Raw genomic sequence first — 18,156 nt, 5'->3', positions numbered from 1 at the left:
TAAACAAAATATTAGAAAGGTATAAAACAAACTGAAATAGGTATTTTTTGGTTTAGGAGATCTAGGGAGATTTAATATAGCTGGAGACTTTTCATTGGGTTTTAAAGTTTGAGCAAGAAATTAGGAAGTGAATAGGGGTATGGGAGGACCGTTGAGACTTAATGGATTGCATTAACCTAGAAAGGCCACAGGAAATCTCTAGGTGTGCTTTGGGCCCAGAGAGTAGCTTATATTGGCAGTGGGCATGATGCAGATGAGTTTGTAAGGCCAGAAGGGCACATTTGGGGCCAGAACATGGAGCATCCTCTTAAATGGTCACAGAAATGAAATACTCTAACAGAATTCAGTTCAAGAAGTGTTTATTAAGGGTCTACTTTGTGGTAGGCATATAATAGCTAACACAGTTTTGGGCTCTACCTACAGAAGATATAGCATGTAGGAATAAGGAGATGGTGTTGCTTCGGTTATCTGCCTTGATCAGAACACATCTGGAATAATACACTCATTCTTGGTTGCACATCTGAGGGAAGGCCTCTGTTCAACCGGAGAGCATTCAGAGGACGATGGTGAGAGTGGTGCAGCCTTGTGGTTTGGTTTAGGTGACCATTGAGGTTCCTTCTAACTCATTTATTTATTAGGAATAGTAAACTAATGAAGATTTTGGAGCAGAGAAGTGATGTGATCAGATCTCTTCATAAAATCAAATTTGTCTGGCATCAGTATTCATTCAGTCAGCAAATATTTATTAAGACTCCACTGTGTGCAGAACCTGTTAGGTGCTAAGAGGGGTGCAAAGCTTAGACTAAATCTGGTCTCCGTCCTCATGGATTCTAGAGTTAATCGGGAGAATTAAAGTCAAACACATACAGATACAATGACCAAAACATGGCAGTGCATTAGACAGTTAAAAGTAATTTGTGAGGTCTAAGGGGGAAGATTCTTATCAACTATGGGCATCAGGAAAGGTTTGATGGAGGAAGTTTCTTCTAGGTTCAGCTTTGTAGGATCGGTAGAATTTTGACAGTCAGAAAAGGGGAGAAATGCCAAGCATGGGGTATTGCATAAAGAAAGCTATGCAGGTAAAAGAGTACAACATTTTTGAGGAGTAGAGTAAGAGAAAAGATTATGGAGGATACCAAATGCCAGGTACAGAATGAAAGGCCAAAAGGGAACCCTTAAAATTTTGACACAGACATGAAATGATAAAATCATACACGTGTTTTTAATGGAATTTCTCTTTCCATCAGAAATGTAAGTTATACCCTTGTGGCTCGTGGTGACATGGAGGTGAGGTTAGGTTTGAAAGGCTATGCCAAATGGAATGTAAGTTCTGAGAGCTTTTACAGAGCTAGGAAAGCCCTGAGTACAGTCTTGGTAACTGAATGTTTTGATTAGAGAACCAGCTGAAAAAAGCAACACCACTAGATAGAGTCTTTGGCGTTGCCATTCATGAAACATATAAAAATACGAAATGACTATCAGCCCTGTGTAGGCCTCTTCCACTTCAGTAGTGATAACTGAGATTTGTCAATAATGGGGCAGTCCTAGGTATTACACAGCTTTTAGATGCTTTCCCAGGGTAAACATTTGGAACCCTCAATGTGAAATATTTGCCACATAAAAAGCAAGTTGATACACTATTGAAAGACAGATAGGTGGATGGATGGGAGGGAGGGAGGGATCCAGCCAATGGAAGAATGATTCAGGTTCTCCTTGGAGTAGCAAATAGAGGCAAAGTTGGTTTCTTTTATGTGCCCCAGAATAAAGAGAAGTATTTGATGGGATACTTGGTCATCTTTGTAGTGTTCATAAGGAGAATAGGCAAAAGGACCGCTATGGAGATCATGGCAGCAAATGTCTATTGCTAAGGATGAAGAAGCAGAGAAATTGAATGAAGACCTTGACAAGAATGTTAGAATGAGCCAACATACACTTGGCTATGGTGTGATTTCATTTTTGAAAAGATAAACAAAGAATGATGGTTCATGATTAAGGAATAAAAGATGCCTTAGCTTTATAGATTATTCAGAAGCCTCATGCCCATAAATGTTGAATATTTTATGCAAGAAGAGAATTCAGCAGCTAGATTTGCAAGCACTGAACACATCTCAAAGAAGAAATTGACTGTGTGCTAATTGACATGGGTATCATTTTTGTCTGAATCAGCTGTGCAGTTAGATCATTGGCTGGTGCAAAGCCAAAACTAATCAGATTAGAAGGAAACAAGATACCACATGAAATGACAAAATCTTCAGCCTAACCTATTTAAATAAGCTTGTGAATATGAAAAATGGGTAATTGGTCAGTCTTCTCCAAGAAATGGCAGTGGTCCTTCACTACAAAGGGGAAATGAAAAAATAACAGAGGGGAAAAGAACATTGCAGAAAATAAGGCATGATACCCAATTGAGCATCCTGAGCATTTACAGATAAAACTGCATATAGAACAGGAAATCAATCTGAAATGGAAAAAAATCTGCCAGAGTTTCTAGACTGATCTGTTTACGTTATCAATTATAGTGTAACTACCACATTTGGACACTAAACTTTAGTACCTGTTATAGTGGAAATGAAATTAGGGGAGCCATTGAATCTGGCTAAATACACAGAAGAAATCCATCCTGGAGGCAGCACAGTTTTTAAAGGTACTCAGGTTGATTTTGAAGCTTATTGGGAGAAATAAGAATGAAAAAGATCATGGATGATAATATTAATTTTCTCTCCAAAAGTTGCTCTTTAAATCAAAAAGATACTAATATTTTGTGAACCACATGCCTACTTTCTTTTCTTTATAAAGTCTTACAGGCACATATTAAAATCAGAATAGGAGCGAAGAACAGGCAGGTTTCGTTTATTCTCTCATCCAGGCTTTAAATGCAATGGCCACTCACAGCCTGATCCCACTAATTGACATGAGATCTTTGACCCATTCTATTTCTGACCCACCCCCAGGAACTCCCATCAGTGCCAAACAGGCTGCTCTAGTTCAGAACTCTTGAATTGAAGGGACCCATCAGCCTCGGCCTTCTTAGTAACAGACATAGGCATTTGCCACCATGCTCCATGGAATAGGTAGTCTGAAACAATTCTCTACAGCATTTTTAGTCAGCCATTTGACTGATAGAGATAGCAGAAATAAAATCACAGGGTTTATTGTTTTGTTGGTTACAAATGAATGTGTGTGCGTGCGCGCATACATTTGACTTAATTGAGCAAAATGCATTCTTTAAGGCCTTCTTCCAGCTTTGTGTCTATAAATATGCTGACATGAAGATCATGTAAGATTCCTCGATAGATGCAGCAGCAGAGATAATTTTGTTTTACCAGCTTTTCATTTTTTATATATGTATATGTGCCAAAGCTACTCATTCTTATATAGAGGATGTCCTATGTAAATTCTCAGTGGAAGAGGAATTGTCTAGATCGTGATAGGTTTCTACTGTGGTATCTTTGGTAGATAATCTTGTCTTGTGGCATCTAGTCCCATGATAGTCTAGGCCCTCTTCAGTGGATTCCATTCCCTCAAAAGAGAACGGCTGAGTAATACACATTAAAAAAATCCAAATGGATGACAGATTCTTATTGTCCAGACTGACATGCAGTTGAATAGGCAACCCCTGGATTAAGCTATATATTTTGTATTTTATCTGTGCCGAATAATGAACTGGACTGAGAATTGGCAAGAGTTAGGAGAGAACTCAGTGCTTCTAGTGGTTTTAATCTGTTCCCTACCCCCAATGCCAGTCTTTTTTTTTTTTTAACATCAGTATTCTGGTGATCTGATATGACTGTCAGCAAATGAATGAAAAAGCATTTCTTAAACAGAGTGTACCAAGCACTGCACTTAGTGTTGGGGATAGAAAAAGCAAAAACAGTAGTGCCTGCATGGAGGAAACAACACCCATGGGAACAATGGCCAGTGTGTGGAGCACTTTATTCAGAAGGTTACGTGGATGATGAGTGGCGGGCTTATAGGAGAATAAGTTAACAAACAGTAGGTAATGTGGAGAGCATGATAGGTAAAAGTAGCAGACCGCTATGATCAGCAGTGACATTCAAGTGAAGTGGTATAAAATGTATCATTAAGGAAACATTTAATTTTTAAAGACTGGTCATGTAACGAGTTTGAGGGCTAATAAGTAGACAGACATATTGCACTAATAGCCATTGAACCTATTGCACAAGGTGACAGGTCATAGATCGTTATAAACTGTGTAACAGTGAATTTCCGTGAGAGAGAGGTCACATCCTTCTCAGCATGCACGAGAGAATGTTTTGGCAGCAGGATAAAGGTGTAATTGGATGGAAGAAAGAGTTGCTATAAGACCTGCTAGGACATTGAAATAGTACTTGTGGGTGGGAATGCATTGGCAGCTGTAAGCTGTAAGAACAGAAAGAGAAAAAAATTGCTTAAGTGGAATCAACAGGACTTAGGAACTGATGCCATATAAAAGGAGAATGAGAGCAGTGAGTGGAAGGTAAAGTTTTGACCATTACAGACTAACCAAACACCATGGCCAGAACTTGGAAGTCAGAAGGAGAAGCCAGTTCAGGAGAAGAGGGAAGGGTGGTGAGGTCTAAGGGAGAGGCTTGCATTTGTAAGTATAGAAAGGCGCCTTGGTGAACAGGCTTAAAAGAGGTGTGGTTAATAGCTATGTAAAAAGTCAGTATTTTATTGATGTCTTTTTTAAAATATCTACTGCTTCCCAGTGAATTCACCCTGTGAACCTCATTGAATTCTCCTTTGTCACAAAACAGAACAGTTATGCAAATAAGTCAGCTGATTGACCATGATAAACAACATATACCACAATCAACACCTGTAATCTACCACCTTTTTGTGAAAAATTCATTGTCAGAAGCCACAGTTGGTCATTGTGTTAATCAGAGTTCAGATGACTTGTTGCCTTTCAAAATTGTTTTCTTCATCATGGAAATTGCTCTGGTTTTAATCACTTCCCTCTGCACTTCATACAAATCCTTCCAAGTTTCCCCAAATTCATGTAACTGTCATTTCCTACAACTCAGTAATATTACCTTCCTATTCTGTTAACATTCATAGGCTACAGTTTGTCCCACCATTCCTGTCAGCCCTCATGTACTTTGTTTCCTGTTCTTAGCACAAAAAGTGCATTGTAAATATTTTTGTCTGTATGGAGACTTTCCCTTTGTTTTTGACTTCCTTTTGAGTAATACATGTCTAATAGTGATATTGTTGAATCAAAAAGTATGGCTGGTTTAGTATCTTTACTAGTCAAATTGCAGATTGTTTTACAACTTCCACCAACACTGGTGAGCCTTTCTTACACAGGCCCCTCCCCCTGCCCCATATTTGCCATTTCCATCTTTTGTTGGCTTTGCCAAAGGTATAGTCTGGTTTTGTATGATATGCAACAAACCCCTGAGTCGTTTTACATTTGCATTTCCTTGAGTGAGTTGGAGCATTCTTTTTTTTTTTTAAAGCAATTAGGGTTAAGTAACTTGTCCAAGGTTACATGGCCAGTTATCAGTTATGTTGTGTAGGTGTTAAGTATCTGAGGCTGGAACCGATCCCAGGTCCTCCCGATTCCAGGGCCAGCACTCTTACTCACTGAGCTGCCTAGCCGCCCCTAGAGCATTCTTTCATAGTTGATAGTATGTATTTCTCCTAGAGTCCGCTAGGTGGCATAGTGGATAGAGCCTAGCCCTGGACCCAGGAAGACCAAAGTTCAAATATGGTCTCATCCTTACTATCTGTGAGACCCTGGGCAAGTCACTTCACTTCTCTGCATCAGTTCCCTCACCTGTAAAATGAGGATAATAATAGCACCTGCCTTCCAGCATTGTGGTCAGTATCAAATAAGATAATATTTGTAAAACACTTAGCTCAGGGCCTGGCACACAGTAGATGCTTCATAAATGGTATCCTTGTCCTTTGCTTTCGTTTCTTATGATCATCTCTGTCTCTGGTGCAGAATTCTCTCCTTCTTTCTGTGAATTGATGCAGAGTGAAATACATAGAACCAGAAGAGATTATTGCCCAGGAACTATGACAGTGTAGATGAGGCGTGCTCTGAGTGATTTGAGAAGCCTGCTGTAGTCCTAGAAAACAGATAATGAAAGCCCAGAGGCCAGCAGTCTCAGGACAGGAAGATGTCAGATGCTTTTGCTGGTTTTTCCTTAACCATTTGTCTTTGTTAAAGAGCTTTTCTGGCATCCATTGATTGACCTAAAAGCAAAAGGCATTAATAAAGCTTTGGTTTTTTTTTTAAAGTAATTCTCCCACTAGTCACATATGTGTGAGGTACCTCTTAATTTTTTTTCTATGTGACCTTTTCTATTTAGCTGAAGCTTGTTGTGGATGTCATATAAGGTATTGATCTGACCAGGGTTGGGGAACCTGTGACCTAGAAGACCACATGGGGCCTCAGGCCACAGGTTCCCCACCTCTGACTATACAGTTACTGCCCAACTTCTTTCCACTTTGCCCAGCATTCTTCTCAAATAGGGAGTCCTCAATCTAGTTGGTATACTCGGGTTCATTAAACATGCTAATGCCAGTGTCACTTGTTAATAGGTCCTGCTAATCTACTTTGTTCTACTGTTCTATTTTCTAACAAGTACCAAATGGTTTAGATGAATACTGCATTAAGACATAGTTTGAGATCTGACAATGCCAATGGCCCCTTCATTTCTGCTCTTGTCATTACATCCTTTGAATTCTTAACTTTTATTCCTCCAAATGAATTGTGTTTTTTAGTGTGCTTTTGGCACTTTGATGGAACACTAAATCTGTGAAATAATATAGATAGAACTATTGTTTTCATTATATTGCCCCAGCTAAACCATGAGTGAATGTGTCCAATTATTTAAGACTTCCTTTATTTCTGTAAAGTGTATTTTGAACTGGTATAATGGAAGGTTAATGGTATATATTTTATGCACTTTTTTAGTTAAGTGGAATTTCTTTTTGTTTTTGTTAGCACTGTATAGAGATACAGGTGAATTTTGTGTCTTACTACTTCATTGAAGCTACTAATCATTTTGGTTAGTTTCTTTGCTGATTATCTAAGGTTTCTATTATTCTCTGTATAATGATTAGTGTTTCCTCATACATCTTTTCCTTTTGGGCCTCAGTTGAGTCTTAACATATTTCCTCATGTTTCCCAAACTTAGAGCCTGTCTTCTACAACAGGAAGTTTGGATCACGTATTAGTTATATACTTTTAAAAAGGAGAAACAAAGAGCCACTGAAGCAATTAATTTGTGAACTGTGTGAAGAATAACTCTGGTTGCTTGTACCAAGAATGATAATGTCATAGGGAATATTACTGCCCATCTAGGTAGTAGTTTCTGTTCTTCTGAAGGATGTCTCTTTTGCCTTCTCAGAGCCTTTTTTGCTTCTTGGGGGTGATACATAAACATGTATGCATTTTGCTTGCTTTTCCAGTTCTGGGAAGCAGTTTGTTCGGTACATAAACATGCTGATAAATGACACAACGTTTTTGTTGGATGAGAGTCTGGAGTCCTTGAAGCGGATCCATGAGGTGCAAGAAGAAATGAAGAACAAGGAACAGTGGGACCTGTTGCCCCGGGTGAGGATGTGTCCCCAGAGGCTCCTGTAGCCTTTCGGTGACCTGGCAGGTCTGTTCTGTAGAGGGTGCATTGGTTTCCCTGGCTTGATGAGCTGGGAGGTCACCACTTGTCGATTTGAGTCAGTTATGGATTTGGTGTGTAGCTGAGCATTGACTGATTGGCCCTTTGAAATCTCTCAGAATGCATCCTGAAAACTTTACCTCCTGTTAGTTTTTAAAGAGCTTTTCTGGAGAAAAACTTTTATTGTTTGGTCATATTGACTTACATTTGAGAAGGAAACCAAAGAGCATACCTCTGATTCTGTTTGCTGGAGAAGAATCTGAGGCTTTTCCAAGCTTGTCTTAATGTGTCTAAAATATTCAGAGTATTGTGGTAGTCATTCACAAATGGATGGATCTTTGTTTCAGATTAAGCTAACAGTGGAAAAATACTCTTATTTTGCCCAGGACTGTGTAGAAACCGTTTTGATGAGGAGAACCAGTCTCTTCCCGACATTGTAGGCTTCACTTTTTTTTTGTTTTTGGAGGGCAATTGGGGTTAAGTGACTTGCTCAAGGTCACACGGCTACTTTTTGTGTTAAGTGTCTGAGGCCGGACTTGAACCCAGGTCCTCCTGACTCCAGGGCTGGTGCTCTATTCACTGTGCCACCTAGCCGCCCTGGCTTCACTCCTTTTGACATAGATTTGGTTAAGTCACCAAGGTAGTAGAATTGTCCTAATGTCATGATCCAAACAGATATGCCTCCTAAACCATTGGGTGTCATTACACATCAAAACCTGATTTGGAATTGGGTTTCTATATGGAATCAAGATTGTTGTCCAAAATTGGAGTCCCCTTTTGGTATGAAAGTGGGTACATATGTTAAATCTTTGTCTCTAAAGATTCTTCCAAATTAAGATAAAGAATCCTGCTGTGACAAAGCCAAATTGTAGCTCAAGTCTAAGAATTTATGGCAAACTGAGAAAAGGTTTGTTCAGTAAAAGTTTTGCAGGAATATTGGGATCATAGTATCTATTTGCTGTTATTTGAATGTTTCATCTCCCCCTCCCCCCCCCCCCCCCCCTCCTCATAATATAAAAATACGTTTTATTTTTGTATTTTTTTTTTTTTTGTTTTTTTCTTTCTTTTTTTCCCCCCCCCCCCCCCCAACCCCCAACTTTGAATAATATGGGAAAGCAGCTTTTTACCTTTGTATGTGTTCCTTTCAAGGTCATCCTCCTATTTCAGCATGACCCCCGCCAGGGTTCCTGCCCTTATGTCCTACCTGAACTCTTTCTGGCCCATCTCCCTGCCTCTAATTGCTTTACCTTCTGACTATTCTCTATAGTTCTGCCACATGCTCTTTTGAACATGTCATTCTTCCACCTAAAACTTTCAATGGCTCCCCATTTCATCTGGGTTACTATAGTATAAACCAGGAGCCTCAAGGCCACAGGTTCCTCCTTGTATAAACTCATCAGTCTGACTTTCCAGAGCCTTCACAATGTAACTCCAATCTTATTTCTAACCAGTTTTCTGCAGGAACCTTTAGTCTAGCCCATGGGAACACATCACACTTTCAGGCTCCTTGCCTTAGATGCCACTACCTTCCTCTTTTTTTTCCAGTTAGAACAAACAATCATTCTTTTACCCACTCCTTCTGTTATCCACCTCCTACCCACTGTTCAAGTCCTTGCTCCCATGCCATCCCTCCACAACTACTTGCCTCATCATTTCCATTTAGAATCGGTCTCTTCTTGCTTTGCACTCCTGTAGCATTTCCTTTGTGGCAAGCACTTAACACGGACAGTACCGTTATAGATATTTATACATATCTCTATAAGATCGTAAATGCCCTGAGGGCTGGGACACTTTCTCGTGCCCTAGTCAACAGTGACACAATGGTATCCTGCACATAGTAGGTACACAATAAATCCTTGTTGAATGAATGAATGTATATAATCAGTATTTCATTCTCTGTGCTGATGGAAGAAATGATAGTTCTGCTAAGTTAAGGCTTATTAGAAATAATTTGTGTGTCACTTTTAGTCATGTGCAAAACTGATATGTCTAAACTTCACCCTTTGGCATTTCTGCGTCTCTCCCAGTTCAGTCTCTGAGTTATTGTTCTAAAACTTGGATGAATGGAAGGAGAGGGACCTACATAATGTCAAAATAAGACTTTTCTTCCTTAGTCAAATGAGAACAATGATAATTTTATTATCTAACTCCCCATTTGATGGCTGTGAGGGAAGGACTTTGTGAACTTTTCAAGCCCCATAAAAATGTGATTCATTATTTTGATTATGGCCATCAACAAGACACAATGGAAACTGATCTGGGGGTGAGCCCCATCTCTGACCTGTTCTGGCCTTATGACCTCTCAGAGCCCCAGGCAACACTCTGAGGTCAGAAGCTGCTGAAGATCAGACCTTTACTTAAGGAAAATTATTTTGGCAGTTATGGCCTGGAGAATAGAGACAGAAAGCCCTCTCAGGAGATGATTACAGTGGGTCAGGCAAGAGTTGATCTGGTTTGAAATGTCTAATTAGCAGTTAGTAATGCAGGATTGACGCTTCTAAAGGGAACTGAGACTGGCTACATCAATGTAAGATTCATCTTTGTGGACATGTGAGCTGATGAGGTCAGCAGAACACAAAATGTAGAGAGGGCTCAGGACACAGCCTTGGGGACACCTAAAGTGAAAGGAGTGATCTCAGTATGAGGTGGCATAAGAACCCACAGAGTAGAGGGAGAAGAGAGAGAGCAGCAGCAGCAGATGTGACAGAGAAATCCAGAAGGATGAGAACTGAGAAATTACTCTCACCTTCCACAGTGAAGAGAGCGCCAGTCACTGGAGAGGGCAGTTTAGCTAAGTGACGAGGTTAGAAGCCAGGCTGCAGAAGACTGAAGAGGGAACAGGAGGAAAGGTTTGAAACCATTCCAAGTATAGGCAGCTTTTTCTAGGGTAACGGCGGAAGAGGTCAGAAGGATTGAGAAACACCCGGGCATGTTTGGAGCAAGGACCCAGGAAAGGGTTGAGGACAGAATGGAAGAGGTGATTGTCCAGGAGAAGATGTGAGGGAACAGAGCCGAGGAAACCTCTATCGGGGCTGAGCTTGGCAAGGGGAAGGGCCACCTTGTTATTGCAGACCAAAGGAAAGGGAGCTTTGGCTAGGGCAAGGTAATCACAACTCCATTTTCTCATGAAGGAGGAAGCAGGCCTCAGCTGAGAGAGAGGGGAGGGAAAGTATGGGAGTCTTGAGAAGTTTGCACTCACTTGTGGGGAGGAGTTAGATAGGAAATCCATTAGGGAGGAATTGGGAGAGTTGCTTTACCACAATGAGTCCTAGTCAAAAAGATTCCTAGAAAGAGCCCCTGAGGTCCCCAGTCAGGGCCTGTTTACTCTTTATGTACAATTCCAAAAAGCTGTTAATTCACTCACAGCAGACTAGGAGGACCAGTTTAGAAAATTCAAGAAGTCTTCTAGAGTCAGGCTGATGAGATGAGATGAAAAAGTGACAGCCCGATGGGAAGGAGGAGGGAAGAGAGAAAGCAAGCATAAGAATTACAAAGTCATTGTAGACCTCTGTGGAGCAGCAGCAAATGGTCTCTGTCCCTGGACCTGGTTTCACGGGGCTAGCTAAGAGTTTTCATAACCAAGTTATTAGTGAAAAATTATATTTTATTTTTATTCTACATCGTAACAGCTTAGTAATGTTTCCTTCCAGAAAGGTCAAGGTAAACTTTTGGCATTTTTATTAACTGATCAAATTCTCTAGAGTAGAGATGGCTCCTCATTTCCTCTGGGATTTCCATGGCCTTTTGTGAGTAACTGAGGGGAGATGCTGACACTTTATTTGACATTGGTTGCCTGTTCCTAGGACCAGCAGCAGGCGCGTCAGTCTCAGCTCGCTCAGGACGAGCGTGTGTCTCGCTCATATCTTGCACTAGCAACAGAAACAGTGGATATGTTTCACATTCTCACCAAGCAAGTCCAGAAGCCTTTCCTCAGACCTGTGAGTGAAGATTCTTTGTTTGCTGTGTTCGCTTCCCAGGCTGCTTTTTCTGTAGTCACCATTTAATGTTAGTGGTTGGAAGGCCTAGAAACTTAGGCTTCCAGCTCTGAACATTAGCATTCATACAGTCATTGGGGATTACAAGTGGATTTGTCTCTTTCCAGCTTGAGGACAGAGTAAAGGGATTGAGGGGAATGGATGCAGCTGCCATAAAAGTTGAAGATTAAATGTTATTCCTGCTTCATAAATGTGGAAAAGTTTTGGGGTTTGGCGTTTTGTTGGGTTTTTTTGTTGTTTTTTTTGGTGTTACTAACTCTCGGCACCATCAGTTTCTATATTACTTTGGTTCTCTAGGAACTTGGACCACGCTTGGCTGCTATGCTGAATTTTAATCTTCAGCAACTCTGTGGCCCCAAGTGCCGTGACCTGAAAGTGGAAAACCCTGAGAAATATGGGTTTGAACCAAAGAAGCTCTTGGACCAATTGACAGATATTTACTTGCAGCTAGACTGTGCCCGCTTTGCTAAGGCCATTGCAGATGACCAGGTGAGTACTGGAGGATGAAGCCCAGCTCTTTACTCAGAAGGTTCAGCGTCCTGTGCGCTTCACTGCTCGTTTCTTGGCTGACAATGTGTAGGTCACTTGTTCTTTTCTGCTGGTTTTCTGACTAAAAATGAGAGGAGCAGGCTGTTAAAATGACAGGTGACAGAATGGTACCATATAAATATATACAATGATGAGTCACATAGACACATACTCATGGGTTGATTACCACATATGTTATGGGGTGAGTCACAGAATCTTCAAGCCCAAAAACACGTCAGAGGTCATCCAACCCATCCTGTCCCTTAAGAAGAATCTGTTCTACAATGCATAGCTTCTGTTAATAGCCTTGGGATGGAGAAACTCTTCACTGCTTCCTGGAACTGCTTGTTTTGGTAAAGGAATGAGAGAAAAGCCCTGTAACATAAGCATGTGTTAGACTGTCTACTTTTTCCACGAAAAAATTAAACTAGAGGAGATTGGGGTTTTGTGTTGAAGCTAGAAGACCCCGTAGAAGGAAGATGTGGAATATGGGTTCATTTCTGCTCTCTGTACAGAAACTGAAGCAGAGGCTCTATCTCTCCTCACCCTATCATTGAGCTTCCTTTTTTCCTTTTGTAATCATTTTCATCAACCTCATCAATGGGAAACAGATAACCAGTTGTTGTTTTTTTTCTTTTTAGAGAGGGGAAGGTAGGGCAGCTGGGGTTAAGTAACTTGCCCAAGGTCACACGGCTAGTTTTGTGTTAAGTGTCTGAGGCTGAATTTGAACTCGGGTCCTCCTGACTCCAGGGCTGGTGCTCTATTCACTCCACCACCTAGCTGCCCCCTCAGTCACCGGTTTTTAAGTGGTACTTTTTACCTCACAGAATGATATAATCTCCAAGTTAAGAGAGCTCAGGAGCTAGATAGAACATACAAATAAAGAAACTGACGCCTCAGAAGTGGAAAGTAAATGACCAGGGTCCCTCAGCTTTCTAATTGCAGGGCCAAGTTTTCCACGAAGAGTTTCTGACCCCAGATGCAATGCTCTTTGAAGCTCCCTTGTAATTAACTTACGACTTTAATTACTATACCAGTCAAACTATTGATGGAATATTTTACAGTACTCAATCAAATTTTAAATTCCTTTGAAGAAACTAATTATCTAGAATATCACAGGAAATAATGGAAAAGGTCAGAATGAAGGGGAAATGGCACTTTCAGGCCTCCAAGTGTCTTACAAAAAAGTGATCCATAAAAACATTTGAAACTGATTTTAAAAATAGAGAAATAGATCAGTGGATGACTAGACAGGGGAGAATCTGAAATAATGGCACTCATGGTTCAATAAACCAATGATTTCTTGAGCTCAGTGCTTCTGAACTTTGATTGTTTTTCCAAAAGTACATAAATACATAGTAAGAATTTTACTCCTGAGCCTTTTTCAGTTTAAACCTGTGGAAGGATTTTGGTTATATTTTTATTAGGTGGCATAACGAGGAAGTGTACAATATTAGGTTTTTCAAAAGAAAACTTTTAAACGAGAGAACATGCAAGGACTCTTAGAAAAGACATTCAGAGAGCCTTTTAATACATACTGCCAGGGATGGCGCCCCCTAAAACCAAACTTGTTCCCTTATTTATTTATTTATTTGTTTGTTTTGGGTCAGGAAATAAAAGGGAATCTGCTTTTTTAAAATTGATCTGTGCTGCCTGTGGGGACTGCAGAATTTCCTGAGTGGATCTGGCTTCCTGCACTTTGCTGCAGCAAGCTGACTGCTTCCCAACATTCTTTCTACTGTAGGCTTGCTGATTTTTTGCCACAAGATGTTCAGCTCCCAGGCAGAGAACAGATGTATGCCTCCTCCTTTCCACAATAAGGGTGGTGTCATAGGAATAAACAAGTTAGTTGTCACAGAGATTAGTTCATCTCTGCCTGGTGCAGCCACTCTTGCCCATTAGCCATTGAGTACAGCCTTTGGTCTAAAGCCATTCTGAGGATCTCAGTGACAGTGTCCACTGAAGTACTTCTAGGCCGGGGTTGCCCTGGCCTTTGAGATCCCTAGATTTAGAACTTTTACATAGATGTAGTTTACATCTATGTCACTAAATTATGGCCTGAATTTTATGTGATTAAATTAAGGCAGTTAACAAAACCAAACAAGCCATTAACGGGTTTTTATATGCAAATTTGTTGTGGAAGTAAAGCCTATTATTTCCCCCAGCCCGTTCACCTGCCTCATCTGAGCTTTCCAAATCCAGGGAAACTACATAAGCTAAAACAGCTTAAGGAGGAACTTATCAGAATGGGAGAGAATGACTCCATCCAGTCTCTGAGCATTTCTTTCTATGAGTACTTCTTGAATCTGGTACTCTACATTGAATTAAATCTCTTACTTGGAAACTTCTCCTTTTCAGAGATCATATAGCAAGGAACTATTTGAAGAGGTGATTTTGAAGATGCGCAAAGCAGGAATAAAATCCACAATAGCAATAGAGAAGTTTAAGCTGCTGGCAGAGAAGGTGGAGGAAATAGTGGCCAAGAATGCCCGGGCTGAAATCGATTACAGCGATGCTCCCGATGAATTCAGAGGCAAGTGATTACATTTCTTTTGAAAGCAAAATTATTTGTTGTAGAGTTGTATAACTTTTTTAAAAAATTTATGGGTCTTTTTAATTGCAGTGATTTCTTTTTGAAGCAATGCTTCTTTAGCATTAAATGTGTTTTCCCCTTCTACCCTGTCTTATTTCACAGACTCACAGTTGAAAGGGATTTCAGGGGCCCTCTAATCCTGCTTACATCTAAAACAAAACCCTTCTATGATCTACTGACAAATGAGCATTCAGCCTTTGGTTGGAGACCTTCAGGGAGAGGAGGACCCCACTCCATCCTGAATCAGGCTCTTCCATTTGGGGATAGCCCAAATTGTTAGGGAGTTGTTCATTCCATCAACTCTAAAGTGACCTCTTGCAACATCCACCCAATATCTCTAGTTTTTTGCCTTTGAGTCCAGAGAAGACTTGTGTTAACCTGTTCTCCTTTAGTCTAACAAAATAGCCCTTTTACAAATTAGAATTCCAGTTTTAAAAGAAAAATTCTGAGAATTGCTAAGATGGTAAAGATCCTTTCCTGTCTTTATTGCAAAACCTTTGAGAGTCTGATATCCTGCCTCTGTTCCCTTCTTCTCAGCAGCAGCTGTCAAAGGATTAGTTTCTTCTCCAAAGAGCAAAGCACATGATCCAGTTCTTCTCTTCATGTAAAACTGGATGAATTAGCAGACTTAGATTTAAATTGGTTTCTTTCAGAAATTTGTTTTTTCAGTATCTGGGAAAGAATCCTTGCCTTGTTTGTGTCCTGTACTGCTAGGCACAGGTTTTAATGGCAATATCATTATCTTCTCAGACCCATTAATGGACACCCTAATGACTGACCCTGTGAGGTTGCCCTCTGGCACCATCATGGACCGCTCGATCATTCTTCGGCACCTGCTGAATTCACCCACTGACCCCTTCAATCGACAGATGCTGACAGAGAGCATGCTGGAGCCAGGTACTTCACCAAGCAGTTTAGGGTGTAGAGTCAATACCAGGGCAGAACGTGGTGAACCCTTTCTGCCTGTTGGCTTACAGAAGATCATGATAAAATTTCCATCTGAAATATAGATTAATTAAAATCTCCCAACTCCACAAACTGCAGTGTCTGGTGTCATTAAACCATGCAAAGAACATGAATGTGCCCCTTGTTCTTCTCTGCCACATAATGCCTCTTTCTTCTTCCCTTCCTAGCCCTGTTTTTTCCTCCCTAGTACTTTCACCAAACAGTCTTATCAAAATAATGACTTTTTCTTCTCAATTTTGAAGGCCTATAGGTATAATTCCTTAGGGGGGGAAATCATCTTGTTTGGAGCACTAATCCTTACTTTTTTTCTCCTACTTCAGTGCCAGAATTGAAAGAACAAATCCAAGCCTGGATGAGAGAGAAACAAAACACTGATCATTAGGTTGCCCTGCTTCTCCCAGCTTGAAATATCCAGGCCTCTCGAGGCCAGCAGGAGCAACCTTGGCAGCAGTGATGCTGGTTAATCATTGAAGGATGGAGGTGGCAGAGGACGCAGAGGACCCACCAGCAGTGACTTAGAGCAGAGAGCTGGAAGGACATCAGTGAGAGGAAACGCCTAACTCTTGTACATATATTTAAATGATAAAAGATGGTCAGTAGCGTGGGGGACATATTAGGAGGTTGCTCATGTTGCAGAACATGTCCTTCGGTGTCACCATTGGGGTTTTTGCAGCTGTAACATTTTAGCAATGACAAATGAATCTGGGCAGCATCCCCTCAACTTTATTTTTTACGAACAGATATCCGTTGATTTGATTGTGATTAGAACTTTGGACATTTTGCTGCTAAAAAATCTTATTTTCTCCTTCTCCCTGCCCCCACTTGCACTGCTGTTTGGTTTTTTTCCTTTTTTTTTTAAGTGATGCAAAAAAAAAGAGAAAATAAACTCCTTTTTCCCCTGGCCCTCTAAACACATATATTCTATGAAATAACTGTGCCTGCAACAAAGTGTTAATCCTGGGATCGTATTTTTATATCATATTCACATATTTGGGTTTGTTTTTTTTAATTGGTGTTAGGTGACATGTGATTTTTAAAAAGGGCAAAATATTTTCAGTATTTGGATTTTTTTTTCCTTTTGAAATGTCCCTTTTAAAAAAATTTTTTTATCGTGAACTAAATGAAGAGAATCTTGTTGCTCTGGTCCTTTTAATAAGCCCTGAAATAGAAATCTAAGAAAACAGCTGCAGAAAAGGAGATGTTTGAGTGTATCAGGACTTAAATGACCTGTTGGGGTTTTTTTGTTTTGTTTTTCTTTTTTTTTTTTTTAATTTTAAAACCGGTGATGTACTATGCTAAGGGACAGTTCTAAATCTTTCCTATTTACCTCCAGGAGGGTAAATAAATTCCTCAACTCTCGAATTTGTGAGTTTGGGAGCAGGGGTCATTTTTATGTTGAAAACTAGTTTCTGTCCATGGCTTGGCCTTACCAAAGCAGAAAGAGTGTGGGAAATATTAAAAGCGTGTTTTTCTAAACAGCAACACATGTAAGAAGATTTTGTATTACTGCCCCTGCATACAATACTTGAATTCTTGAATTTCCTTTGGGGGGAAAAAGGATTTTGAAACCAAGAAGTGTTTTAAAGAAATTAAGCCTGTTTAAAAAATTTTGTTTTTCTTTTCCTATTTCTTTTTTTTCTCCACTGACAGTGTCCTCTGTTCAATTCCTGACTCTTGAACTACAATAAATGGTGATCCACATTCACAAGGAACCTTCCTAGAGTCTCTCCTCTTTTCTTTCAGAAGGGACAAAGGGGTGGGTGAAGAGACTACTGAACAAGGCCATGCCCGTGTGACTGTGCTGAATTGTCTTTTGTTGGTGAAATGGAGAGCTTCTGAATGTAGTGTCCTCCCCTGTGTCGTCTGTTATAATTTGACATTTGGTTCTCATTATTGCCTTGGTCACACAACGGACTGAAAGGTGAAAAATGCAAGATCCTACTGTGTTTTCTTCTATTTTGTTTTTTTTTTTTTTTGCTAGAGCAAAATGTGGCCATAAGACTCACCAAAGTGTTTGCCATATACATGTTAGAATTCTGCATATTCCCTGGTAGATGCATCAGTAGAAATAATTTTCCTCAACAGTCCTCTGATTATTTTTATCTGACAAGTAACAAAACAAGGGAGATGTGTTCATCAAAGTTATTTGCCACCATCATGAAGGATGTCCTACCCAGAGTTCAGTTGGAAGAGGGATTCTCTATAGATGAAATCTTCCAGATTTTCTTTTATTTTTCAGCTGGTATTATACTAACTGCATCAAGTCCTGGAATACTACAAAGCCTTCCTAATAAGATGCCACCACTCAAAAGTCCTAAAATGCCACCACTCAAAAGAGTTTAGTCTTACAATTTAGACAGGAAAAACCAAGGGGATGAAGAATGCCTATTATCTAAACTGATAAGCATCTAAATGGACAATCCTTTGAACTCTGTACTTT

The 18,156-nt window shown here is 40.2% G+C and overlaps 1 protein-coding gene across 2 annotated transcripts in view; it reads left to right on the top strand.

The window, feature by feature from the left end:
• UBE4B (ubiquitination factor E4B) overlaps positions 1-17,428 on the top strand; it is a 141,197-nt gene extending 123,769 nt beyond the window's left edge. For both annotated transcript variants that reach the window (XM_069079413.1, XM_069079414.1), the window contains 6 exons: positions 7,429-7,573; positions 11,438-11,572; positions 11,927-12,118; positions 14,516-14,690; positions 15,501-15,647; positions 16,037-17,428. In XM_069079413.1, coding sequence (XP_068935514.1) covers positions 7,429-7,573; positions 11,438-11,572; positions 11,927-12,118; positions 14,516-14,690; positions 15,501-15,647; positions 16,037-16,098 — 856 coding nt within the window. In that variant the 3' untranslated portion in view covers positions 16,099-17,428. The remainder of the gene's footprint in view (positions 1-7,428; positions 7,574-11,437; positions 11,573-11,926; positions 12,119-14,515; positions 14,691-15,500; positions 15,648-16,036) is intronic.
• The last annotated feature ends 728 nt before the right edge of the window (positions 17,429-18,156 follow it).

Source organism: Petaurus breviceps, unplaced genomic scaffold (genome assembly GCF_028583685.1).
Source record: "Petaurus breviceps papuanus isolate PSGF00001 unplaced genomic scaffold, PetGlider_PUasm1.0 91041, whole genome shotgun sequence".
NCBI lineage: Eukaryota > Metazoa > Chordata > Mammalia > Diprotodontia > Petauridae > Petaurus > Petaurus breviceps.
Note: the sequence above shows the minus strand (reverse complement) of the source record. Positions and strands in the feature narration are given on the sequence as shown.